At 47.9% G+C, this 27,700-nt stretch overlaps 2 protein-coding genes across 11 annotated transcripts in view; both read left to right on the top strand.

The window, feature by feature from the left end:
* The window catches only part of QTRT1 (queuine tRNA-ribosyltransferase catalytic subunit 1), a 33,641-nt gene extending 15,647 nt beyond the window's left edge, over positions 1 to 17,994 (top strand). The window contains exons 1-12 of one of the 4 annotated variants that reach the window (XM_077121808.1): positions 8,668 to 8,971; positions 9,341 to 9,448; positions 10,290 to 10,358; positions 10,461 to 10,599; positions 14,637 to 14,715; positions 14,804 to 14,919; positions 15,216 to 15,314; positions 16,514 to 16,652; positions 16,835 to 16,910; positions 17,060 to 17,169; positions 17,259 to 17,346; positions 17,453 to 17,994. In XM_077121808.1, coding sequence (XP_076977923.1) covers positions 9,383 to 9,448; positions 10,290 to 10,358; positions 10,461 to 10,599; positions 14,637 to 14,715; positions 14,804 to 14,919; positions 15,216 to 15,314; positions 16,514 to 16,652; positions 16,835 to 16,910; positions 17,060 to 17,169; positions 17,259 to 17,346; positions 17,453 to 17,605 — 1,134 coding nt within the window. In that variant the 5' untranslated portion in view covers positions 8,668 to 8,971; positions 9,341 to 9,382 and the 3' untranslated portion in view covers positions 17,606 to 17,994. Of the gene's footprint in view, positions 1 to 8,667; positions 8,972 to 9,340; positions 9,449 to 9,809; positions 10,090 to 10,289; positions 10,359 to 10,460; positions 10,600 to 14,636; positions 14,716 to 14,803; positions 14,920 to 15,215; positions 15,315 to 16,513; positions 16,653 to 16,834; positions 16,911 to 17,059; positions 17,170 to 17,258; positions 17,347 to 17,452 lie in introns of those variants that run through there. The other 3 variants (XM_077121809.1, XM_077121810.1, XM_077121807.1) reach the window with 3 other exon arrangements.
* Positions 17,995 to 20,521: 2,527 nt separating this feature from the next.
* The window catches only part of DNM2 (dynamin 2), a 99,202-nt gene continuing 92,023 nt past the window's right edge, over positions 20,522 to 27,700 (top strand). For 3 of the 7 annotated variants that reach the window (XM_077121804.1, XM_077121800.1, XM_077121801.1), the window contains exon 1: positions 20,523 to 20,742. In XM_077121804.1, coding sequence (XP_076977919.1) covers positions 20,582 to 20,742 — 161 coding nt within the window. In that variant the 5' untranslated portion in view covers positions 20,523 to 20,581. Of the gene's footprint in view, positions 20,743 to 27,700 lie in introns of all 7 variants that reach the window. The other 4 variants (XM_077121805.1, XM_077121803.1, XM_077121799.1 and 1 more) reach the window with 2 other exon arrangements.

Genomic DNA, 27,700 nt, shown 5'->3' with positions numbered 1-27,700 from the left:
TGTGTTTGTGGGGGATACTGAGGTGTCTCTGGAACTCCAGGGCAGGATGGTAAGGTGGAACGCCGGAAGGCCTGGATTTCAGCTCTGGGTCCTATGGGACCCAGGCAACCTCTCCCTGTCCACTTGTCTCTACCTCTTTCTCCCACCAGCCTCACTGGGTCTGCCTGATGCTTTCGCACAGCGCACAGCTCCCAGTGACCCGTGCAGCCAAAGGGAGCACCAGCTCTCATCTCTTTATCTGACCCGCACTCGTCATCTGACTCACCCTCTCTCCCCCTCTCCCTTCCCATCTGCTTCTTCTGATTCGGAGTTCCCAGGAAAGCAACTCTGATGGCATGAGTGGTCATAAGAGCCCTTCACGAGGCAGCTCATCCTAGAAGGAACTTGGCTACCATTTTTCTTTTAACAATGCTTCTTCAGACTAGAGAGAAATAATGAAGGCAATAAGAGGCCACTGAGGTTTGCTTTGGAACCAGGAAGTGTGGCCGTCCTGTGGGGAAAGCCCTAGGCTGGTGAGGCTGCAGTGTCACGTCCTGAAAGATGCAGCTTTGGACTCTTCATCAGTGTGCTCATCTGCTACATAGGCTGACATTCCCCTCCCTTCCTCAGAGATGTATGGTGAATATCCAATGTTAGCCCAGATGTAAAACTCTGAAAATATTAGCCGAACCTCAGAAATCTGGACCAGTTGAAATCAAACTTTGCACAGCCTAGCTATCACATTTACAAAGTGAAGAGTAACCAATCTATTCATGGGATAGGATTGTTAAGGGCAAACAATCTGTAAGTCTGTCCTGGAAGGACTATTATATAGAAAGATATTTCTAATCTTTACATAAGGATTCAACCGGTCTTTAGCTACCATTGCCAAGTAATGACAGTTATTTCTGCAGTTCCCATGTTAAGTCAGACTTGAGAACACTCCCCCAAAAGCGTGAGCTTAAAATACAAGACTGCAGTATAAATTTTGCTGATGATAGTCACACCAAGAGCTCAATGAAAATGCCAGCTGTAAATGTCTTTTCCAGTTTATCTAAATACATACTGCGTTGGAACTTGAGATTTTCTGTTAGTGTTAAATACTTTTAATTAACTGGGCCAGCATTTGAAAGAACGGTGCCACATTTAAAGTAAGGTGGTATGTTCATATATTGTGGTTTGCCCCTCTGTGAATGAGATAGACACAAGGAAAGAAGACCCCTGGACTTTTCATCTCAGTACCAGTTAATCCAATTTATTAGAGTTCGGTTTCTCTTTATAAAACCCCAATTCATTCATTTTTACCTGTAGAAGTTTAGGGAACAATTTGACGACTTCGTGGCTTTTCAGATTATTGTTCTCTTACAGTGCCAGTTGTGTTAAAATAGCGTTCTTGTAATTTTTACACGCTTTGGGGATGGAGTACTTTTTTGTTATATTATTTTGACTTCTGGATTGTTTCCATTTGCATTTGTTTACATATGGCTTCAGGAGGAAGGCTGAACATTGAGTCCTGGATAATACTAATAAACTAATAACCGCACAGGTTTAAAAAAAAATGCAAGGTACTTTTAACACCATCATCATAATTAATGTCCTTTAGACTGCCAATATTACCACTACCCGAACTGTAGCTGGAGGTGTGATCAGCAGTCAAAACAGTCGTTGTTCTTTTTGACGTGGCGTGTAGATGAATAAGGAACCCAGCCCCTGCTGGAGGGAACCAGAGGACTTTGCTTCTTCAGGCCCTGTGGTGAGGGCGGTTTTGCTGGGCCTGAGGTGACTCTGGCGAGTCCGCTACATTCTGGAGAACAGCCTCGGAGCCCATCTTGATGACTCTTTCCTGACATCGAAGTCGAATCTGTTCTTTCTGGGAGAACTGTTGCTTAAGACCCTTACCTCAGTCTTTGACATCTTAATTGCACTCTATGACCCTTCTAACATTTAAGAAAAGTATCCACTTAATCTTACTGTTAGCAATAAATGAACATTTATGGAAAAAAAGAATGAGGGCAAAATAAAGATTATTTTCAGGCAAACAAAAATTTGAAGAGTCTATCCACAAAGGATTTTTATCACTGAAAAATGTTTCAAAGATGTAGTTCAGGCAAATAGAAATTGATTTGAGATGCTCGATCTAGGTGAGGAGAAGTTACAACAAAGATATTGTAGTATATGTGAGAATTTCTATAAAATATTAATTGTGTAAATCAGTGATAACAATGCCTAATTTGTGGGGAAAAAACCCTGTCAAGACAGAAAAGTTTTTTGAGATCTGAATTTAATTGTCTAGGGGTCTTCTGTTGATTGGTATCATGGTAAATTTATATGATAATTTATTCTATCCCACTCGAAATTGCTAGAGCACCCACCAAAAGAAAAAAAAAAAAGAGGAACTACTTTAAGCCCACAAGTCCCCATCTGGTAGGAGGTAAAAATCAATTGAGAAATATTAAAGAGAGAATCTGATTGATTCAAAAGAAGGCAAAAGAGGAGGGAGGGGAAAATCAAACAGAAGAAACCAAAGAAGGCATGCAAATAGAAAACTGTAAGAAGATGGAATCAGATCCAAACATACCAGTAATCACTATAAACGTAAGCGGACTAAACTTTCCAGTAAAACGCAAAGATATTTGGAGTGGTTTTTAAAGTTGGAGCAGTTATTTTAATATTAAGGGAAAAAATTCTCACAAACACATAGGTTAAGGAGGGAGGGGAATGAGGATTAAAGAGAATAAGGAAAGAGAACAGACTATACTGATGGTCAGAACTATGAACAACTCAAACCTTTGCATTTGAGATCCAGAAAAAAAGGGGAATAAAATGAACTGTAAACCTCAACTGTAAGTCAATAAATCTGACAACTTAGATGAAACAAATAAAATATTAGAAAAATGCCACTTACCTGAATTGACTTGAGAAGGAAAAGAAAACCTGAATTGTCCTTTATCAACATTACAGAATTTAAATCAGTAGTTAAAATATTCCTTCAGGGAAAACAACATAACCAGATCGATTTACAGAGGAGGTCAACAAAATATTTGATAAACAGATAATTACAATCTTGCATGTTTTCATCCCAGGAATAAAATGAGCAGGAATACTTCAATTCTTTTGCATGGTTAGCACAATCTTAATACACCACCCCATGCAAAAATAGTACAAGAAAGGAAAATTGCAGACCAATATAATTTATAAGAGAGATTCAAACATTCCACCTAAAGTACTAGTAAACCTAAAGCAGCCATGTATAAAAAAAAATGCATGCCCAAATTGGATTTATCTCATGAATGGAAATAACCTTTAGAAAATAAGTGTATGCAACCTAGCACATTAACAGATTAAATGAGACAAATTATATGGTTATCTCAATAGATACAGAAAAGCCTTCATCAGACATTTATGAAAAAATTCTGTCTGTGGACTAGAAATTGAAGGGATCCTTCTGTAATTGACACAGCACATCTTCAAAAACTGTACAGCAGACGTGGTGCCTGGTGGTGAAATGTTGGAAGCACTTCCTTTCAGGTGTGCACTGAACGAAGTAGAGGACAGAAGCAGGAGTCCCGTAAGGAGGCAACTACGAAAGTCCAAACGAGAGATGCTGGGCAAGGGCTTTGGAGGAATTGAGAAGTGGTCAATTCTGGATAGATTTTGAAAGCTGAGTGTGATGGTTAGGTTCTGGGGTCAACTTAGCCAAGTGATTACACCCAGTTGTCTGGTCAGGCAAGCACTGGCCTGACTGCTGCTGCAAGGATATTTTGTAGCTGGCTGATAAATCAGAAGGCTGGTGTATTACATCATCAGTCAGTTGATTACATCTGCGATCAACTAAGGCATGTCTCCCACAACGATATAATCCGATCAGTTGAAGGCTTTTAAGGAAGAAGACTCTTTCACTGTTTCTTCACTCAGTGAGACTCTCCTGCAGAGTTTGTCCAGACCCTTCATCAGAGCTGCCGGCTCCCCTGCCTGCCCTGCTGATGTTGAACTCTTTCATTCCCATGGTTGTATAAGACACCTCTATAAATCTCATACTCACGGATATCTCCTGTTGGTTCTGTTCCTCCAGAGAACCCTGCCTAACATGCTGAATCTCTAGGACTTGCTGTCAGCTCAGCTGTAGGAAGTCAGAGTCAATGAGAGGAGCATCCAGAAGTTGTTGGTTTGCACTCCTGGAAAGACTGAGCTGCTCTTACTGAGAATGGAAGGTGGATGGAGGTGGGCAAGCCTGGGGCAGGTTGTGGGGTAGGCATAGGGAGCTCTGCTTTGAACACGTAAAGTTTGGATGCCTGTAGACATGCAGTGAAGATGTCATGGAGGCATTTGTAAAGAGGCGGTTAAGAGTCGAGAAGAGATGACCTGGCATGGCATAAAAATGTAGGCATTAAGAGTTATTTCCAGAGGACCTCTTTTGTTGCTCACATGTGGCCTCTCTCTCTTTTAAGCCCAACTGTGCAAGGAAAATCATTGCCCTTCCCCCTACATGGGACATGACATCCAAGGTGAAAGTCTACATGACAATTGTGACTCCCAAGGATGAGTCTGGCCCTGGCACCACGAGATTGACAAAACTTTCCGGGCCAATGTTTGACACAGTATCAGGGATTTCTCCAGGGATAAAGTTTAATAGTTCCATATTTTTTCTCCCATCCCTCAAGGGACTTTGCCAATACTTTTAAATTATCTGCTCAACACACTCTGGAGTGTATCCAGGCATTACAGTAATCTACACAGGATTACAAGAACTCATTCCCATCCTGGGCTCTGTGTGTGTGGGTTAAATGATGTTTAACAGGTTGAATCAGACAGGTTGAATTAGATTAGAAAACAAACCACTCTTCCTTTGGTGTCACAGAGTAGGTGAAGTTCTAAAATAGAACTTTCCTTTCCCCTGAGTTCTGATTTATCTCAGTCCTGACATGACTGGCTTCATTCTTCTCTCTAACTGAATTCTGATCTCTTTTTCAATTTCTTTAACAGTTGTTGCATGTGGCAATGTTGACCTTCAGAACTGCAGAACTCGTACTCTGAGTCTTAGCCATCACACAGGTACCCAAAGTTCCAGGGAAATAGCAGGTTATACGTATACAGCACAGCTTCTCAAAATCTAGAAATAATAATTACTGCTCTCGACTAAATGTGACTGCTATGAGAGTCCACAATCTAGGTCCAATGTTCTTATAAGAATTTTCTAAATCAGACCATACAGTATTTGCTCTTCCTGTTAACTCTTTTTATTTTATTTTATTTTATTTTTTATTAATTAAAAAAAATTAACAATAAACCAACAAAACAATAAGATGTCATTCCATTCTACATATATAATCAGTAATTTTTAATGTCATCACATAGTTGCATATTCATCATTTCTTAGAACATTTGCATCGATTTAGAAAAAGAAATAAAAAGACAACAGAAAAAGAAATAAAACAATAACAGAGAAAAAAAAAGTTATACATACCATACCCCTTACCCCTCGCTTTCATTTACCACTAGCATTTCAAACTAAATTTATTTTAACATTTGTTCCCCCTATTATTTATTTTTATTCCATATGTTCTACTCTTCTGTTGATATGGTAGATAAAAGGAGCATCAGACATAAGGTTTTCACATTCACAGAGTCTCATTGTGAAAGCTATATCATTGTTCAATCATCATCAAGAAATATGGCTACTGGAACACAGTTCCACATTTTCATCTTCCTGTTAACGCGTAAGAACACCTCGGACTCAAACTAAGACTCTATCAAGTTTCATGCACTCAGTTTGCTTTCCTGTAACCTGCAATTTCCACAGGATTCCTAGGTCAGATAAATCCTGAAATCCAAAGGGGTCCTCCCAATTAATTACGTTCCCCCGTCCTCTGGTGTCGACATCCCTTCTCGACATGAAAAAGGCAGAACGGACATTGCCTAAAGATCCCTATATATTGGGAGAAGGATCAAAGGAGAAGGAGGAGTTATAATAGTAAAAATAAGATTTAACAGACGAGCATGACTGCTGAATCAACTATATTGATATTTCTTTTGGCCTCCAGTGTTTCGGAGCCACTAGAAGGAAAAATCTGAAATAGTGACTGATAACCCATGACAAATACTGAAATCTGTTCTGTAAGCTATTCGTTGAAGTGTACTTTGAAAATTATTGCTTTTTCTTTGTATATCTGTTATATTTCACAATAAAAAACTTAAAAAATCTAAGTATTATCAATGTGGAGTGTTTTTTAAAAATATTTTTATTGTAAAAACTTAACATGCAAACATATATTCTTTTTTCAAAATTTTGATTAATAAAACCAATCAACATACATGCAAACATTCTTAATGTATGAACATTCCAAACGTAGTGTGTGATCAATGGCTCACAATATCATCACATAGTTGTATATTCATCACCATGATCATTTCTCAGAACATTTACATCACTCCAGAAAAAGAAATAAAAAGAAAAAAGAAACAACTCATACATACCATACACCTTACCCCTCCCTCTCATTGACCACTAGTATTTCAATCTACCCAATTTATTTTAACATGTGTTCCCCTTATTATTTATTTATTTTTAATCCATATGTTTTACTCATCTTTCCATACTATAGATAAAAGGAGCATCAGAACAAGGTTTTCACAATCACACACTCACTTTGAGAAAGCTATATCATTATACAATCATTTTCAAGAAACATGGCTACTGGTACACAGCTCTACAATTTCAGGCACTTCTTTCTAGCCTCTCTAATACACCTTAAACTAAAAAGGTGATATCTATATAATGCATAAGAATAACCTCCAGCATAAACTCTCAACTCTGTTTGAAATCTCTCAGCCATTGACACTTTATTTTGTCTCATTTCTCTCTTCCCCCTTTTGGTGAGAAGGTTTTCTCAATCCTTTGATGCTGAGTCTCAGCTCATTCTAGGATTTCTGTCCCACATTGCCAGGAAGGTTTACACCCCTGGGAGTCATGTCCCATGTAGAGACGGGGAAGGCAGGAGTTTGCTTGTCGTGCTGGCTGAGAGAGAGAGGCCACACCTGAGCAACAAAAGAGATTCTCCGGAGGTGACCTCTAGGCCTAATTTTTTTTTTTTTTTTTTTGCATGGGCAGGCAGGCACTGGGAATTGAACTCGGGTCTCTGGCATGGCAGGCGAGAGCTCTGTCTGCTGAGCCACTGTGGCCCACCCCCTAGGACTAATTTTAAGTAGGCTTAGCCTGTCCTTGGCGGGGATAGGTTTCACATGAACAAACCCCAAGATTGAGAGTTCGGCCTATTGATTTTGTTGTCCTCACTACTTGCGAGAATATCAGGCCTTCTCCAAATGGGACAGCTGAATTTTCCCTCTTCCTCACCATTCCCCCAAGGGGACTTTGCAAATACTTTTATATTCACTCTTCACATCACTCTGAGATTTATCGGGGCATCACTCTGTACAAACCTACAAAATCTCGTGCCCTACTTAAAGTTCCATGTACTTATGGTGTTCAATTAAGCTGTCCACATAAATTGTATTAGAAGATGCACTAGTCAAATTTTAAATTTTGTACCAAACAAACATTTTTTGCTTTAGTCTCACATATAAGTTAAAGTTTTAAAATATAGTACTACCATGTTTTCAATACCCTGCAATATTGACATTCCTTTGTTCTTCCTCATGCAAAAATATTTTTAAATTTGTACACTTAGTCACTATCATTGTACACTCTAGGCATTCCTAGATTATACCATCTCAGTCTTTATCGTCTATCTTTCCTTCTGATTTCATTTGTGCCCCCAGCCCTCCTCCCTCTAGCATTCCAACATTCAGGTTCATTCAGTGTTCTAACATTATTGTATTACATTTAGGTAGTATTGTGCTATCCATTTCTGAATTTTTACAGTCAATTCTGTTGCACAATCTGTATCAAACATATATATTGTTGACATAAAAACATTCCATACATGATGTACAGTCAATGGTTCACAATATCATCACATAGTATTATATTCATCACCATGGTCATTTTTTGGACATTTGCATCACTCCAGCAAAAGAAATAAAAAGAAAAAAGAAAAAACTCAACATTCCATACTCCTCACCCCTCCCTCTCATTGACCACTAGTATTTCCATCTACCCAATTTATTTTGCCCTTTGTCCCTCCTATTATTTATTTATATCCATATTTTTTTTACTCATCTGTCCATACCCTGGATATAAGGAGCATCAGACACAAGGTTCTCACAATCACACAGTCACATTGTAAACGTCATATCTTTATACAATTTTCTTCAAGAATCTAGGCTACTGGAACACAGCTCAACAGTTTCAGGTACTTCCCTCCAACCACTCCAATACACCATAAACTGAAAAGGGATATCTTTTTAATGCATAAGAATAACCTCCAGGATAACCTCTCGACTCTGAAATCTCTCAGCTACTGAAACTCTATTTTGTCTCATTTCTCTCTTCCCCCTTATGGTTAAGAAGGCTTTCTCAGATCCTGGCTTATCCCAGGCTTTCTGTCCCACGTTGCCAAGGACATTTACACACCTGGGAGTCATGTCCCACGTGGGGGCGGGGGGGGGGGGGAGGCAGTGAGTTCACATGCTGAGTTGGCTTAGAGAGAGAGGCCAATGTGGAGTGTTTTTAAAAAGCACAATCAGTTACAAGTCATGTAATATAGAGTGCTGCACGGGTGGAGGGTTCTCAAGACTTGGAGAGATTCAAAATGAGCATTATGAGGTAGCCAAAGGGAATTTAGAAGGAAGATTGTTGCAGACAAATGTAACAGCTAGTGTAAAGGTCCTGAGGAGGGTCTCCTGGGCGACTTTTTCAGGGTGTGGACTCAGTGAGGAGTCAACACTACCCTATGAAACTGGCATTGTTAAGACTTTATCACAGGATGGAAGGCTGAGGCTTCTACAGCTATGGAGAAACTTGCCCAGAGTTGAGGCTGTGCTTCCGAAAGGACAGATTCTGGGACAATGCCGCCCTCTACTGGCCAGGACAGGTGTCAGTTCTGTTTCCAGCAATAGTAATAGTGATCCTTAATGATCTTTAGCTGGTTAGAAATCCGCGACCCAGCCTCTCTCTATCCCGGGCGGCATGGAGGCTGAAGATGTACATGCAGGTGTATTGAATGAATGAACCAATAAGTGTGGCCAGGTTCTGGGCCTCAGCCTCCTCACCTGTAAATCTGTGATTCCTTCTTTCATTGGATAAACTCATCTTCGTTGAGCACTTACGATATACTAGGGACTGTTTAATCTCTCGGGAGAAGGCAGTGAATAAGATAGACAAACGTCCCTGCTCTCGTGGAGCCGACATTCAAGGGGGGAAGCTGAGAATGAGTAAATTAATATACCTGTAAAATGTTTATAGATGATGATATTCTGAGATGACATTTAACCCGAGACCTGGACGATGAGATGGGAATTGCTGAAACTAGAAGATTCCAAAGCGTGCAAAGGCCGTGAGGCAGGAGGTGAGGTATGTGTGAGAAGGTAGATATATTTAGTGATATTCACACTAATTGAGCATCACGTCTCAGGTACTGTGTAAAGATCTGTACATCCAACATTTTTATTCAATCCTCACAACGTCCTTATCTGGAGACGGTATTATTTGTCTCATTTTATGGAGGAGAAAATCATAGATCAGCGAGGTCTTGATTATGGAGCTAATAAATAGTAGGGATAGGATTCCAAGCCAAGGTAATTTTGATTCTTAGCGGTAGCGCGCCGCTTTCGCGCCTTCCTGGGACTAGCCAGCAGGGTCTGTTGCCATGGTTCCCCGACGCTCTCAAGGCGCGGTGCACCACGTGACCGGAGCCAACATGGCACCGCCCATGCTGTTCCTTGAGCCACGTGGTTCCGGCAGCCAAGATGGCGGCGGCGGCGGGCAGTCCGGTTTCTCTGGAGTCGGCCCCGCGGATCCTGCGGCTGGTGGCCGAGTGCAGCCGCTCCAGGGCCCGAGCGGGCGAGCTGCGACTGTCGCACGGGCCGGTGGCCACTCCGGTGTTCATGCCGGTGGGCACGCAGGCCACCATGAAAGGCATCACGGCTGAGCAGCTTGACGCGCTGGGTTGCCGCATCTGCCTGGGAAACACCTACCACCTGGGCCTGAGGCCGGTGGGTGGTGGGCTTGGTCGGGGAGGGGCAGCGGCGGAGCGTGAGGAGCCTTGGGCCGACCCCCAGGCCAGCGCACGGCTCCCAATGTCAATCAACAAACGCGTATTGAGCAACCAGCCCCGCTCAGGGCTCGGCCCCACAACACGGGCCCCAAGGGCCGCGCTCACCTCCAACCTGGCTCCTTCTTTCCCGCCATCCAGGGCCCCGAACTGATCCAGAAAGCCCACGGTCTCCACGGCTTCATGAATTGGCCCCACAACCTGCTGACGGTGAGATGGGAGTCAGGGCTGGGATCCGAGGGCGCCCCTCCGGGGTACGGATCCCCCATCCCCAGCCCTTGACTGCCCTGCGTTGGGGTTTCCCCCCCCCAGGACAGCGGCGGCTTCCAGATGGTGTCCCTGGTGTCCCTGTCCGAGGTGACGGAGGAGGGCGTGCGCTTCCGCTCTCCCTACGACGGCTGCGAGACCCTCCTTAGCCCGGAGAAGTCGGTGGAGATCCAGAACGCGCTGGGTGAGCCGGCCCGGGAGCCGCCCCTTCTCTCCGTGGGTGGCAGGTGGGAGGGGGGATCAGGGCTGCCTCTTAGGTGCTGCGTGACTGTGGGCGAGTCACTCCCCGCTCTGAGCTTCAGTGTCGCCAACTAGAACGGTAGAAGTAATATCAGGTACTTGGTAGTACTAGTGACAGCAATCAGCCAAGTCAGTTCCGTGCACAGTGCCTGGCAGGTAGTACCTTTTATAATAATAATATTATACAATATTGTAATATTATATAATAATATTATATAGTAGCGTTTACAATATTAGCGCTGTTGTTTTTCTTAAGTAACAAATTAAGGAAACAAATATCTGGCGAAATAATGGTGGCATCCAGAGGGAATTGGGGAGGCCATAGGCCCCTCCCACCTCCATCAATACCCCCATTCCTTGATAAGGGCAACTAAGTGCTGGTAGAACGCATTGCATGTTTCTGTTTGTATGGGAGAAGACCAAAAACACATATTGTATATGTAACATCAAACTTGCCATTTATTTTTCATGCATACCGTTACGTGGCGTTTTCATCACATTCAAAATATCATGCCGTCACCTCTCCATCCATTACCCAAACTCTTCTGTCATCCTAACAGAAACTCTGTACCCGTTAAGCATTCAGTCCCTATTCCCCCTCCCCCAAGCCCTTGTTAACTTCTCATCTGCTGACTCTTATGATTTAGCTTATTCTTGACATTACATGTAAGTGGAATCATGCAGGATTTGTCTAGTCTAACTTCTTTCACTCGGCATAATGTTTTCAAGCTTCGTCCAGGTTGTGGTGTGGATTCTTTCATTCGTTTTTCTGGTTGAATAGTATCCCATTGTATGGAAAGACCGCATTTTCTTTATCCATTTCTCCTCTGTGATGGATACTTGAGTCTGCACCCACAGGAATGGATTAAAAGAAACTGGCCTCTTCTGGGGTACATAACAGCTTCAAACCACCACACAATGATTCATTAATATCATCAAATATCTGGCCAGGGTTCAAATATCCAGTTGTTTCCTAAATGTCATATATATATATATATATATATAATTTTTGTTTTTACATAATTTTTAAGTTTAGTGTAGGATCCAATAGACTCTAGAAATGTGTAATTGGTCAAAAGATCTTTTAAGATAAACTACTCTTCTTATTTTACCTCCTCGTGTTCTTTGTTTTGTTATGTTTTTTTTCTTTGGAAATTGCTGCTTCAATTTGCCTGGTGTTTCCTACTGTCTGAACTTTGCTGGTTCCATCCCCATGGCATCACTTCTACCACTCTATGCACCTTCTGTGGGCTAGTAGTTGGATCTAGAGGTTTGAGTCAGATTGAAGTTCACTCTCTTTTTGGCAGAACTGTTTCAACGGATGACTGTGTCTGTTTCCATCATGGGGTGCCGCCTGTCTACCCATATCTCTCTGGGTTCATTATGCCATTAGGAGTTGGAAAATGGTGATGTCTTAATTCTGTCATTCTTTCTTCATTTATTAGCTAGATTATTTCTGCAAAGAGAAACATCTTTCATCTATTCTTAGGTGACCAAGTGGTCCAGGTCCTAAAGGAAAAGGGGAACGAATGTTTTTGTGGATTGATTACTAGCATCCTTTTAACAGTGATGAACTAACATTTAGTTTTTTTTGTTTATTTAGTTTTATAGGATCATCATGAATTCATGGAGTTAAGCATATTTGATGTGTTTCCATCCATTGCAGTCAAAATCCTTACTGATTCTCAAACTGTCCCATCTTTGCCTTGTGTGGTGCACTGTGCTTTTATCCTATAACCAGACATCTTGGTGATATTTCCTTGGGCTTTTTCAAGCCTTCTGTTTCCTTTTTGAACTCCTCTCTGTTGCTCTAGTCACTATAGAGAGTGCAGTATTGAAATCAACTATTATTGTTGAATTATCAGTTTCTCCTTTCATTTCTGTCAGTATTTGTTCATATATTTTGGTGCTCTGTTGTTAGGTGCATATATGTTTTTAATTGTTATATCTTACTGATGGATGGCCTGTTTATCACTATGTCCTTTGCTTCTTTTTTTTTTTTTGGTGGTGGGGGAGGTTTGCATGGTCCAGGAATCAAACCTGGGTCTCCCTCATGGCAGGCAAGCATTCTACCTCTGAACCAACCATGCACCCCTTGTTTGTTTCTTTTAACTTTTTGACATGTAGTCTATTTTGTCTGAGGCACCATACCTCTCCTGTGGATGCTTTTTCTGTGATATATTTATTTCCATCCTTTTACTTTCAGTCTATTTGTGTCCTTGAATCTGATTTTGTGTCCTGTAGACAACATATTCTTGGATCATGTTTGTTTATCCTCTGCCTTTTATTTAGATTGTTTAATTCATTTATAATTAGTATTTATTATGGATATAGTTGGATTTTCATCTGCCATTGGATATTTTTGTTTTCTATATGTCTCATGATTTTGTTGTTGTTTTTATTCTCCTTCATTTAGTGCTTTGTTTTGCATTGAGTGAATATTTTCTAATGTAGCATTTTAATTTTATTAATGACTTTTTCAATATATTTTTATCAGTTTTTTTTTTAGTGGTTGCTCTAGGGTTTATCATACACATATCTTAACTTGTCAGAATTTGTTTCAGATTTATACTAGCTTAATTATATAATATATAGGAATATTACTCCTACAGAACTGTTCCTTTTGGCCTTTTTCACAGTATTATTGTTATACATATTCTATTTGTTAATGTTACAATCTCAACAATACATTGTTATAATTATTGCTTTACCATCCGTTGCTATTCTCTGAAGCCATTACAGCTTTGTTCCCACCCACCTCCTTTGTGCTGTTATTGTCGAGTTTTATAATGCTATAAGCCCCAAAATACATTCCATACATAGTGTTATTTTTTTTTTGCATGGGCAGGCACCAGGAAACGAACCTGGGTCTCTAGCAGGCATGTGAGAACTCTTCCTGCTAAGCCACCATGGCCTGCCCCATACATAGTATCCTATAGAAATGCCTTTTAAATCCGTTAAAAGGACGAAAGAGAAAAATATGCACTTACAGTGCCTTGTGTAATTACATAATTATCTTTGTGGTGATCTCTGTTTATTAGTGTGGTTTCAGATGACCATCTGGGGCCACTTGCTTTCAGCCTGAAGGACTTCCTTTAGTATTCCTTATAAGGTGGGTCTCCTAGCAACAGATTTTCTCAGTTTTTGTTTCTCCAGGAAAGCCTTTATGTACCCTAATTTTTGAACGATAGCTTTGCTGGATATAGTATTTAACATTTTCCTTTTGAACAGTTTGAATAGTCATCCCACCACCTTCTGGCCTCCATTTTTTCAGCCGAGAAGTCAGCTGTTCATCTTATGTCTAAGTGACATGTAATTCCACTGTCCCTGATCGGAAATTCTCGAAGCCAGAAATGTGTTAGAACTCAGAACTTTCAGATTTTAGAATGCTAAACAAGGCACATATCATCTAGTATGCAGCACCCCAGTGGCGCCTGGGTTGTAAAACATTTTACTTACCACATTAACATTTATGAACCTTCCTACAAAATTGGATTTTAAAAAGATTATAACAACCATAAAAAGGGTTCTAACCATCCTGGTTTCTGTTCTGCTGCCATAGGATAAGAAAAACCCTTTGATTTTTGAGACGTTTCTGGAAGTCAGAATTGTAGGAAAGGAACATTCCATTAAGGGCAGGGTGTGGTTTATTTATCCAGAGTCCTGTTGGCAGACACCTGTTTTCCCAGTCTTGCTGTCGCACATCAGACAGTAAGATATAACTTCGGATGTAATTGTTTTATTCTTAAAGGGAAATTGGGCGGAAGTAAGATTTTCTTCTGTGTGCCAGGGCAGGTTTTTAAGCTGGAGGGAGGCAGAAGCAAATGTGCATATTGCAAAGCCCCCTTTGACTGCTGTGTAAACAGACTGGGAGAGCTAAGTGGGAGTCACAGAGACCTGGGGAGGGGCTTGTGGAGTCCAGCTTGCCCCTGCAGGGAGGCTGGAGCCTTCCCAGTGACGGTGATGTGTCTCTCACCCCAGGCTCGGACGTCATCATGCAGCTGGATGATGTGGTGAGCAGCACTGTCACGGGGCCACGTGTGGAGGAGGCCATGTACAGGTGCGTGTGTGTGTGTTTGCTGGGGGCTGAGGGGTCCTGGTCCTGCAGCCTTGTCTCCCTTCCCCTAGTGACCCGGACTCTCTTGCAGGTCAATCCGCTGGCTGGATCGATGCATTGCAGCCCATCGGCAGCCAGACAAGCAAAACCTCTTTGCCATCATCCAGGGTGGGCTGGACGCAGACCTGAGGGCCACCTGCCTTGAAGGTAGAGCCAGGTGCCTACAGGACCAAGGCTTGGCCATTGCTAGCAGCCCCTGCGTGGCCCTGGCATGCAAAGGGGCTCAAGTAGAGGTAGTTAATGGGCAGGAAGGTGTTCCAGAGAAAGGGAACAGCCTAAGCAAAGGTACAGAGGCAACATGGAACAGAATATATGTGGGTGGAGAATAGGAGTAATTCTTGCAGCTAATGGTTTTTGGGTGTCAACCAGGCACTGTGACAAGTGCTTTTAACAGATGGACGTCTTGAGGCTTCACAAGAACTGCCATGCTTTCAACTTTATAGGTGGGAAGCTGAGGCACAGAGCTGTTACATCACTCACTCTAGACCACACAGCTTGGATTGGAACGCCGGCCTTCGGGCCCAGGAAGCTACCATGGTCAGGTTAACTGCTGTGCTGCACTGTTCTTGCCTAGGGGAGTAGGATAGGCAGGGGCAGGGGCAGGGGGCTGGGGCTCTGTGCAGACAGCAGGGCCCCTGGGATCTGTACCAACACACTGGGGAGCCATGGAGGGCAGCTGAATGGGAGTATGACAAGAATCGAGGGATGTTGTAGAAAAGTCCCCGGGGAGACAGGAAGTAGGATGTGTGAGGCCCACCAGGAGGGTAGAGGCCTGAAGCAAGGCCATGGCCATGGAGACGAGGGGACACCTAGGTGGTTGCTTTCATTTAAAAACAAACAAACAAATGCTGGTCTCACCCCCATTAGATTCATTTCTTGACCACCTGCAGTTTGATAAGCTCTTCCCTGACCATGCTCTATGGCTCCCCTAAACAGAACCACTTGCTGGGCGTTCTGGCAAAATGCACCCTCTTGGGCCTCTTCACCCAGAACTGGAGCAGAACGGAGGAGGCCTGGGAATCTGCATTTAAGCAATGCATCCCCAGAGCTGCCCTCTCCAGTTTCCAACCTGACCCCAGACCCCACCTGCTTTGTCAATGCCGTGGCCTCCCCGGGGTCGAACTGGGCAGCTCAGGCCTGAGACGAGCCTGGGCTTTGGGGCCAGGTCGCACCTCAGGCCAGGGGTTTAAACTCTGTGCGCCTCCACTTCCTCCCCCGTCAGGTAAGTTCAGCCATGGTGCAGACCCCCGACGCCTGTCTGTGCGAGTCCAGAGCCTAGGTGCCCAATTGTTAACCCCAAGCAGCTCTGCAGTTTGCAGTGAATGTGGTGGCAAAACCGGAGGTTAGGAGCCTTCACGGATTTTGCTGTGGAAATATTATAGAATTGGGTGATGGGCTGTTATTCAGCATGCAGGGGGTTCACTGTCCTCACAGCTGGAACATTCTGGATTCTGAAACCCACCTGGCTCCATTGGCTTCAGCTGAGAGAGTGTGGGTCTGGGGCCAGCTCCTGAGGCTTGAGGGAGTTTCTTGTCCCTAGCAGCCCACTCTTCGTGATTCCAGCTGAGATCACCAGCAGCCTTCCCCTTCCCCCTGGAGACAGATGGACAGATACACAGGCACATGCACTCTCTCGTTCTGCCCAAGGGACTGTGGGGGACTGAGCAGGGGGTCTGCCAGGGTGCCAGGGGTTTGGATTTGCCTTTGCCTGGTCACACCTTACCCACCCCTCTACCCCCAGAGATGACCAAGAGAGACGTGCCTGGCTTTGCCATCGGGGGCCTGAGTGGGGGTGAGAGCAAGGGCCAGTTCTGGAGGATGGTGGCCCTGAGCACTTCACAGCTGCCCAAGGACAAGCCCAGATACCTGATGGGCGTCGGGTAAGTCGGGGAGAAGGGGAGATGGGGCCCCCTGCCCCAGGGGGATTGAGGAGGTCATACATGGCCCCTGCCTGGGGGTGATCCTGGGAGGCCGGAGGGTGGGGAGGAGGCTTGGGGGTGTGATCAGGCCCAGGCCGAGAGTTGAGGCCCCCTTTTCCCTCCCCCTACACCCCGGCCCCCAGCTACGCCACTGATCTGGTGGTCTGTGTGGCCCTCGGATGCGACATGTTCGACTGTGTCTTCCCCACGCGTACGGCGGTGAGGCCCTGGGCAGGGTGCAGACTCGGGCTGGGTGGGGTGGGGGGAGACACAGAGGGCAGGGGCAAGGAGGGGGCGTGGAGACTGGGGAGGGTGAAGACCCGGGTGAACCTCTCTTCCCCTGCCCTCCCCACCGTCCCCACCCACAGCGCTTTGGCTCCGCCCTGGTGCCCACGGGAAACCTGCAACTGAAGAAGAAGCAATATGAGAAAGATTTCGGCCCCATCGACCCCGAGTGCACCTGTCCCACGTGCCAGAAGTAGGCGGGGAGGGGGAGGAGGGGTGGGCGAGGGCAAGGGCGTGGCCCAGTGGGCGTGGCGCAGCTGAGCCCTGCCCCCCGGCCCGCAGACACAGCCGCGCCTTCCTGCACGCGCTGCTCCACAGCGACAACACGGCTGCCCTGCACCATCTCACCGTGCACAACATCGCCTACCAGGTGTGCGGCGGGGGGTGGGTGTGGGGGGCGGGCGGGCCCTGGGGTGGGGGGCGGACTGGGGGTCCCCGCAACGCTCACGCATTCCCCACACCACCCCTCCTCGCAGCTGCGGCTGATGAGCGCCATGCGCGCCAGCATCGTGGAGAAGCGCTTCCCCGAGTTCGTCCGTGAGTTCATGGACACTATGTACGGAGACCCCACCCTCTGCCCCGCCTGGGCCGCCGAAGCCCTGGCCTCCGTAGGCATCACACTGGACTGACGCCCCTCGCCCCCCCGCCCCGATATCGGAGGAGGGCAGGAGGGAGGGCATGGAAGCTACTGAAGTTTTTGGATTTTTTTATTCCAACGAAAGCGTGACTGTGTCTCTCTCTATTGAATAGACTTCAGTTTATTAAGCAGTTGTCAGTTCATGGAAAAATTAGGAGGTACAGAGTTCCCAGCACCACCCCCATTATGACCATCTTGCATTAGGGAGGTACATGTGTTGCAAGATTATTAGAGTTTATCTTATTAACTGAAGTCCGCAGGTGACCTTAGGGCTTTCTCATTGTATGGGTCTCTGAGTTTTTAAAAAATAATTTGTATTGCAGTAACGCATTTACATCAGATTTCCCATGTTCAAATATATGGTTAATTCGGTGGTGGTAATTATGTTCCCAAATTTGTGCTACCAACACCACCACCCATTACCAAAGCTTTTCCATCACCCCAAACAGACTCTTTACCCTTTAATCAATAACTCACCACCCCCCTCTCTTCAGCCCTTTGTGGGTTCTAATCTACTTTTTGGCCTTTTGCGTTTGCTTATTTTGCATATTTCAAATAAGTGGAGTCATACAAAATTTGGCCTTTTGTGCCTGTCTTATTTCACTCAGCAGAATGTTTTCAAGATTCATCCATGTTGTGGCATGGGTCAGGACTTTATTAGTTCATTAGACCACATGTCTTCTTGGGGAAGTGGTCTGATTTGGCCTTCTACCTGGTCTTGAGTGTCACTGCTGGATGTCCCCCTGCCATGGATAACAAGAAGTAACCATAGCGACAGTGGGTCACTGTATACCAGATGGTACAGCCCAGCACATAGCAGTGCCCCTAGTGTAGGAGCCCATTCCTTGTGGCTCAAGCCCCCTAGCCACCTTGGAGGTGGGCTCTCTTGGCTTCCCTCTTTTTACAGGTGGGGAAACAGGTCCATAAAGGGTCAGTAGCTTGTCCCAGGCCATCCATAAAGTGGTAGGCACAGGACTTGAACTCAGAACTCCTTGCCTCTAGGGGCACCCGGCTTAATCCCATCCTCAGTAAAGGCAGTGACATAAGATGGGTGAGCCAGCAGGTGCTTGCCCTGTGCCTGGCCCCATTCTAAACGCTTGTCAGGTGTATTTAACTCTTGCAACTTTTGATGCAAGGATAGTTGCAGTCCCTTCACAGAAGAGGAAACTGAGGCTCACAGCGGTTAACTCACTTGGTCATTATCACCCAGCAAACAAACAGGCCCAGGATTCTAACCCAAACATGGACCATTATAAAGCTGGAGAAGTTAAAAACATTTAAACTGAAAAAGTAATACGTATTTATGACCAATGATCGAAACAGTCAAAAACTGCAATTGCTTTTTAACGGTTTGTGTCTTCTTCCCGAAAATTTCCATGTGTACATATATACATATTTTTTTTTCATAAAACTCAGCGTCTTTCACAGGTGCTTCTATACCTTGTTTGGTTTTCCCCTTAAAAATTGTTCATGCGTCAGTACAGGAAGCTTCCTCATTCTTTTCACGCTGCTTCATGTTCCGTTTATTGAACCGACCTCCACGGACGGACAGTTAGGGCGTTTCCAGGTTCCTGCGATTCTGGGCAAGGCTGCTGTGAGCGTGGTCGTGGAGCAGACAGACAGCCTTGGCCGCCCCTCCTCCTCACTGAGTCTCCATCGCCCTGGGGGCCGCCTCGTGTCAGCCAGCCCCTCACCCCCTCCATGGCTGCTGCCTGCTCAGCGGGCTCCCTGCGCTCTGGCCCATCTGTGCCCACGGGGATCAAATCACTTTTCTTCTTAAAATCCTCCTTTCCCTCTCCCATTTCCCCTCTTCCTCTCCAAGAAAGGTCAAGGATCTCAGATCCCAGAAACCCCAACGTCCCGGCAAGTAGCGTTAAGTCTCCTGGGGAGGCGCCCCATTGAGTGTCACTGGTCGGAAAGTTTCAGGATCGCGCTGCGGTTGAACAGGCGGGGGAATAACCCTGAAGCCGAGGGCGAGAGCGGGACGTATTTCCAGGGAAGGACACGACATTTGGAAAAGCCTGGAGGCGCGACGGTGCAGGAATGTACACTGGAGACAACCGAGCGGTGACAGACCGTCTCTTCCGGGAAGCCCTGACGCCGTCAGACCCGCGCGTCCAGGTGCCCTGGGGCCGCTTTGCATGCCGGGAGCCGGGATGCATTCTGGCGCGTGTAGTTTTCTGTGGAGACAGGAAACAGACGATTAATATGACCACCGAGCCCAACCAGTAGGGGTCGCCCTTCGGCGAGTACGGATGGACCTTACCTTCTACTTCGGAAGACAGCAGACAAGCACAAGAACTTTGATTGACAGATACATTTGTCAATCATAATCAAGATTGGACGTTTAAATCCTCCCTCTTTTGCTCTGTTGGCTGGAGGAACGGAGTGATCTTTATAGAAACCAATGGGAAATTTTTAGGGAACCAGGTAGCGCGAAGAGACAAACCAGCATTTAAGTTTCGATCCCTAACATCATTGGCGGCTCTTTCGACTGGCGGGTCTTTCTGCCAATAACGCGGCGGAACGCCCATCAGTGGGCGGTCTTTTCCGGAGACACCGCCTCCCGGCCTTGACAACTCGGCTCCCGCTACTATTGGCTCTCGTACAACAGCGACAGTTCCCCTGTCCAATGAGCCCACGAGAAGGTCCCCAGGGGGGAATGCTGACCCAGCCGCAAGCCCGTGCTTCGCTCCCATTGGCTTGTGCGCCAGAGTAGCAGGGAGGCCCGCCAATCGGGGACGGCGCGGGGGCTCTGGGCTCAGCCCCGGGGGCCGGGGCCGGGAGGTCGCTAGGATCGGGTGTCGCCTGAGAACCGGATGAGGCGGCGACCGTGAGGCCGAGCCGGGAGCGGGGACGTCGCGCCGAGGCCCGGGCGGGCGGGGAAGCAACGGCTGCAGGACCGCGTCGTTGAGCGCCGGGGGGCGGGCGGGGAGCGCGGGCCACTCGGGCCGGGGCCGCCGGCGCCATGGGCAACCGCGGGATGGAGGAGCTGATCCCGCTGGTCAACAAGCTGCAGGACGCCTTCAGCTCCATCGGCCAGAGCTGCCACCTGGACTTGCCGCAGATCGCCGTGGTGGGCGGCCAGAGCGCCGGCAAGAGCTCAGTGCTCGAGAACTTCGTGGGCCGGTGAGCGAGCGCGGCGGGCGGGCTGGCGGGCGGCGGCCCAGGGCGCGGAGGGCGGCCCGGGAATGGCGCGTCCTGCGCGGCGGGCGTAACTACGCCGCCTGCGTGCCCGCGACCGGGCCGGGGCCGGGGCTCAGGTACGGTGTCCGGGGCTGGGGGGCGGGGGTGGGGTGGGGCAGGAGGAACGGTGAACCCCCGCCGTCTGTACGTCCGCTCCCCAGCCGTGAAGGGCGAACTCTGACATCTGGTTTGCGTGGGGGCCCGTGGGTAGGTCCCCCTTCCCCTCCGTCTGTCCTTCGGTTCATCTGGATGGACTGGGGCGACCCTTTCTACTGGCTAGCGGTCCATGTAGAGGCAGCAGCCCCCTGTCGTCGGACTGGCAGCCTGTGTGTTTCTCTGCCCCGGCCACAGTTTCACTGTCCATCTGTCCAGTCCCACTGGGCGGCCCCCTGCTGTCCGGCTAGCTGTCGAGGGCGATCTCTGCTGTCTGGCTGCCCATCCGTGGCCCTCGCAGACTTTAGCACTTAGCGGCCCCCCTGTCGGTTTACCTCAGCTGGACTCTGAGTGGTTGGCTGCCTGGTGCACTCCAGGGGGACCCTGTTGTCTGACTCTTCACTTCGGTCCCTGGTGAATCCTGGTTTCCCTCTTCCAATTGAATCCGACAGTCTGTCCTTGCGGACTCAATGTCTGTCCATCTCCTAGTCTGCCCACTACAGCCCCAGCAGCCCTGGACTGTCTGGACCAAGCCCTTGGGCAAGAGGAGGATAGAGGAAAGATGGAAAAAGGGGCTCCAGTCCCTCCCCTTCTCAATTAGAAGTAAAACCTTAGAGAACTTCCTTCAGAATTTTTTTCTGGTCCAAGTCAGGGTGCTATGGGACTCCAGAAACACAGGGGCCAGTCCCCCAAGCCTGCAAATTGGGTGTCTGCCCTGGAGCCTCTGGAGGGCCTCCTTGGTTGGTCAGGCTGCAGTGGCAAGAGGTGGGATCCAGCCTTGAGAAGCCTCAGTTTGCCCCATCTGTTCAGTGGGCACATTCCACTTTCTGGGCTGTTTGGGGGATCGAGGCAGCTAATGAATGAGGTCCAGGAAGGATGATTTTCCTCCCCTTCTGGCTTCCCCCGCTTGCCCTTCAGGCTCCTAGTGGGACAGCCACTTCCCTTTTTCCGGAAGGATTCCATTGGTGGCAGCTGTGTTGCTGCCAGATAACAGCACGGTTTTTCTTCTGTTGTTGTCGTCGTCAGTATGGGGATAATGTTCATCTAGCGGGCCCTGGGCTGCATCCTTTCTTGGTTTGGAGTCTTGAATTCCAGGATGAGCCGGTGCTTATCATCCCAATCTTAGCCATGGTAGGGAGGGGCACAAAGGACTCGCTGACTTGCTCAAGGCCACCAGGGCTGCTGGCCTGCAGCGGAGCCCAGCGGCAAATTCCCTCCTGTGCTGGACTGCCCCTGGTGCGTCGCCCTTTGTCTAGTGTGGCCAAAAGGTGGGCAGCCACAAAGCTCTGTCCGTTTCATTTGCCTCATGACCTTGTGCAGCTTGCTTAACTGAGCCTCAGTTTCCCCAGGTGATGGTCCCTCAACAAGGTGGATATGAGGCTGCAGTAACAGGGTGCACTGGAAGGGCTTGGTGCAGTGTCCGGCACACAGCCACGTCTGCACGGGCGGGGGTGGTCTCACTGGGCTGATTCTTCCTTTCAGGGTTTCATTTAAGCCTTAGGCTGGTCTTGCTGGGATGCCCATTTACAGAGCAGGAAACTGAGGCTCAGAGAGAGGAACAGGGGTTTGGGGTTGGGGGGGACCCCTGTCTCTCTTCCTCCCCCCATCTCCTCAGTCCTGCCCCTCAACCTTTCCTTCCTGCCCACCCCAGTGTCCCCGACCGCTTGCTTCTGTGGCAACCTCTGCCCAGAACCCTACAGTGCACACTTGGATTGTTAAGCCCACGGTCGGCGGAATTGTAAAAAGGCTTCTTTTGGGGTACGGGGTGCTCCAGTAGAGCTTAAATTCTTTTTATGTCTGGAATGTGGGTAAAAGCATCTCAGTTACAAAGCCCTGTTCTGAGGGGATGGCACTCTGAATCCCAGCCCCCACTTTCTTTTTGTGAATTGGGCCAAACCGTGCTGCAAGCTCAAAGCCTGTCTCTCCCTGCCACACACACATACACATGCACATTGTAGACGTGCACAGTGGTCGTTTGGCTGGTTTCAAGGAACAGATGAGAGAGCATGTGCTGGGGTTTGTGTCCAGCCCGGGGCCCAGGGCTTATCTGTTCTGCTCTGTATCATCAGCTCCTCTTATGAATTTTCTGAGAACATGGTCCAAGCAGAAATGGCCCAGTTGGCCCAGCCCGGCACCCGGGGTTGCAGATTGGGCCCAGGAGCCAAGGCGTACCTGCCGGCAGGGTCTTTTGTTTCCCCTTCCTGGTATTTAAAACAATTTTAATTAGCTGCCAATATTTAAAAATTAGATTTTCCCTGAAAATCCGCCTCGACGGAGAGCCAGGACTGATGGAAGCACGCAGGCTCCTCCTCCAAGGCGCCACCACAGTCAGTTGCGTCATTTGGTTTATCTGGGCCTCGGGCTCCTTTTCTGTACAGTGGAGGAGACGGGTGAGTTAATGCTGGTTGAGGAAGGGCTCTGGGCTCCTGGCTCATGCTGTCATAATCTTCGCTGTCTGTCCTTGCTGGGTCTGTATCCAGCTTAGCACCTACTTCCTGAATCTCAGAAGCAGCAGCCACTGCCTTGGGAGTGACTGCTTAAGTTGCCACAGTCCCCACCATTCCCTGGTGCACACCCAGGCCCACCTCATTGGCCCTGTAGGGCTTTGAGGTGAAGACCCCGGCCTGCCCCTCCTACCAGCAGTGAGACCTGTGGCCTGAGGGGAAGGCAGGGTGGCTTTCTAAGTGGTGACACTTGCCACTTAGCCCCAGGCAGTGGGAGAGGGCAAGAGGAAAGGGCTTGGGAATTTCTTTCCTCAGAAGAGCAGGAGGTGGCTTGGGACTTGAGCCTGGGAGGCCTCTTTCTCCAAGCCTCAGTTTGTCCAGCTGGGAAATGGAACTGTTAATAACATCCACTCACAGGCCCCATTCACATTTCCAGGTAAGGTGTGTTTCACCTCTCAGGGTAGATGAGATCACCAGGTACCCCTCATTTAATACATGTTAGGTGACCTGGGCTAAGGGGCTTAATCGTTCCTGGCCTTCTGTCTAAAATGGGAGAATGATGCTTCCCACATACGGTGGAGTGAGGAGTAAATGAGATTATGTTACAGTCCTTGGTTCAGTGTCTAGCAGGAAAAAGTCCAGGATAAAGGAGAGAGCTGATGTGTGTGTGTGTGTGTGTGTGTGTGTGCATTGCAGCTTTAAACAGGGGTCAGGGAAGGCCTCCCTTGGAAGGTGACAGCTGAGCTTGGTGCAGGTGAGGGAGGAGCCCCATGAAGATGTGCAGAAAAGGCCCTGGGCACAGGCAGTGCAAAGGCCCTGAGGCGGGAGCATGCCCAGAGGCCGGCATAGTAGAGGGTGGAGGGAGACCAGGTCAAGGAGGTGTCAGGGTGAGCCCAGAGCCAGTTACACAGACTCTCAGGGGCCAGGGCAGCCTCTGAGTAGAGGTGGAAGCTGCCTGTGCTGCTATCAAACGATCTTTCTGGGCCTGGGAAAGCTGGGGGTTCTCTCCGTGTTTAGAATAATCCTAATTTGAACACCTTTGATATCTAGTTTCACTCTTTTTTCTCCTTGAGCAGACCCCAGTGCCTCTAGGGGGCCTATGCCACTTTCTTTGACAAAAAGTGCAACCTGTGGGACTCCACTTTCTCCGTCTGCATTCCTGCTTGATCTTTGGTGATCTGTCCCTCTAGGGAGCCACAGCTGTGCCACAGTCTACTGCCTGGCACTAGATAGGCACAGACCAGTGCGTGCAGGACGACCGCCGGCCCATGTCTCTGCTGGACTGAGGGGGACCTGGGGCACCTCTGGGCTGCTTTGTCCTTTAACAGATTCTAGTTGTTTAAGTCCACTTGGAAATAATGGGTGCTGTCTCTGTATCCCCCCTCCTTTGGGGCAGACTCGAAGTCCATCTTTGAGACCCTGCCATGTGGCCTGTGGTACCAGGGCCAGCCGGAAGGGGTAGAGCCACAGGTGTCCTTAAACATGGCACCCACTGCTGGGCACTGGGTCAGCGACCTCACATCTCTGGGCTTCAGGTTTCTCATCTCGAAAATGGGGCCAACATGGTCCCTACATCCTGGGAGTGGGCTGAGGATCAGACAAGCTAATCCTGTCCAAATGTTGGGCCAGGGTCTTTTGTGATCTTGTGGTGGGGTCCCCTTTAGCCCTGGGTCAGCATTCTGATGATTCATTGTTGATTTTTTGTTCCTTAAGGGAAAGGACTGTATTATTGTTTTGCTCAATATGAGTAAGTCATCATTTTAGCACAAATACAAGTTGCAGTGCATCTCCGGGCAGGCATCCTTCTAGCTTGCTGGACATAGCTTGGGGCAGGACACCTGCAGCCTGTCCTCCCCAGGTCCTGAGATGTTGGCAGAGCTTATTGCCTGTTTGTTTCCACATGGGAGTGGTGACTGCAAACAACTGCTTGGCCATAGGCGTTCTTTACGCCCATCTGATGTATGGTGATGGGAAATGGGGAGCAAAAATGTCCAACGAGAGGGAACCGGTTAGACAAATAGCATTGCTCGGAAGCGGCTACTCAGAACGATCTAGAACAACCTCGGATGACCAGAAAGTTGGGTAAGATATGCTAGGTTTCTAACCGCCCTGGCTGCGTGGTCCCATTTTGTTGGAAACTGTTATATTTGTGTAGGAAAAAAACCACCCTTTCCTTTTGTAGGGGTTGTCTCCCATTTGATTCTTTGATTGATTTTGCTCATTTGGGGGTTCTGTTTATAACCAGGAAGACAGCTTTCTCTAAGGCTCGACTCTGGCTGCCCAAAGGCTTTTCTGGATTATTTGTACTGGTCTAACAGCCTCCCTAGAAGCACGAGACGTCAGTCCCCTGTAATGAGCTGGGTCATTTCCGGGTGAAAGTGGGGGGTGGCCCTGTGGACAGGTCTAGCTCCATTTCCGTTTCTCAAAGGTAGCCTGGGAGGAAGGGGCTGGTCACCGAGCAGAACCCTGTTTGTCCTCTGCATTTGCATCTGGCTCTGGGCTGCCTCTGCCAAGCCTTTGCCTGATTTGAATGAAAATGATGAAATTGCAGGCCCCTCAACTGCTGGGAAAAAAAAAACCAAAAAACGGAAACATCAGCTAACCCTTAATTTACTGTGGTTGCCAACTGCATGCTGTAATTAAGCCCTTATTGTGTTAAAGCATTGGAAAAATGCAACCCAATAATGAGGTATTTATGGGGCATTAGCTTCAATCTGAATAAAAGAAAAAAAAATGGCCTAGCTTCCGTAGCAAGATCGCACTTGGGAGTGAAGACTCCTGCTTCCCATGCATTCTGGATGCCTGTTAACATTGGCAGCTAGGTCTAGTGGATGGGTGGCAGGGAATTTCAGGGAGCCCCCACCCCACCCCAGGAATTGCCCTTGGCTTGAGTAGGATGTCTGACAGCTGTTTTGGTTTCCCCTGCTGCTGGATGTTTACGACAGAAGAGCTGACCACTGTGCAGAAATTGCCCTGTGCCGTGCTCAGGGGAGTTTTGTGTAAAATCTGACCATTTCCCTGCTATACAGGTGGGGAAACCAAGGCCAGAGAGGGCCAGAGCTGGGGCTTGAACCTGGGTTCCAGCTCCTCCAGGGCCAGACGTCCCGGGACAGTAGGGATGGGAGGGCTGGTGGATGCCATGCCCCCCAGAAGAAGTGAGACGTGGCTCAGACCCAGGTGTTGCTGTATGTTTGACTAAGATGCTCTCGGCAGCACCTACTGTGTGCCGTGCTGGCCGGGGAGCCGCAGGGCCAAGATGGCCAGAAGACAGGTGGGCAGCTGAATGAACGAAAACATTTCTGAAGAGCAAGAAGTTCAGTGAAAATGGGGGGCAGGTGAGAGAGAGGCTGGGGGCTGCTTCAGATGGGGCGAGCGGGTAGCTGCTCTGCCAAGGAGCTGGGGGAGGACCATCCCAGCTACCAGTAAGAGGGAAGGGAGGCTGCAGAGGCCTGGGATATCCTGCCTGCTGGGTGCCCACCACGGATGGAAAAGGAGACAGAGTCCAGAACTTCTGGGCACATGGGGGTCACAGTGCCCCCCACTAGCTGCCTACGTTCCCTGGATTTCAGTGACCCGAGTAGGACGTGAGGATGGTGTTCCTGTAAACAGGGAGATCACTACAGATGTGATAAGGATAAAGAACACACTGTCCTCCCTAGCTTGGCCCTAGCTCCAAGTGAGAACATTATTGTCAGCTTGGAGCATATCCTGCCAGAGCCCTCGCGTGTTTTTCTGTTTTTTTATATAGGTGCTGAGACCTATGGAAAAACCATAGTACTGTCATGGGTGGGTTCTTTTTCAGCATATCTTTCCAAAGCTGGGATGCCCCTCTTGGTAATATTTGACAACTTCTTTTCCAACCCCTGGCCCGTCTTGGGTTTTTCTGTGCTGCTGTATTGACAACTGCTGCTTGGAGCATCCTGACAGCTCCAAGAGGGTGAGGAGGAGGCAGGAGCCAGTGGGTAGTCAGTGGCTGTCCCTATGTCCCTCCACAGGCCATGACCCACACAAGGCTCCATGCCCCCTTTAGGCAGCAGCTTGATCTGCATTTACTTGTGGGGAAACTGATGGCACAGAGGTTGAGTGGTTTGTGCAAGGCGCTGGGGTGGCCTACCCCCTGGATCTGCTGGTCTGTACCTAAGGTCCTGCTGTAGTCTCTGGCTTTGTCAGATTGTCCGGCCTTCCTTTTCCTCTTTGCTTGTTTTCATGGCAATCTAGTTTTACAGATGAGGCAACTGACGGTAGGTGGGTCAGGCAGGTGGGGGCCTCTGAGCCCCCATTCTTCCACATGTGTTCATTCAACG

This window comes from Tamandua tetradactyla, chromosome 11, assembly GCF_023851605.1.
Source record: "Tamandua tetradactyla isolate mTamTet1 chromosome 11, mTamTet1.pri, whole genome shotgun sequence".
NCBI lineage: Eukaryota > Metazoa > Chordata > Mammalia > Pilosa > Myrmecophagidae > Tamandua > Tamandua tetradactyla.
Note: the sequence above shows the minus strand (reverse complement) of the source record. Positions and strands in the feature narration are given on the sequence as shown.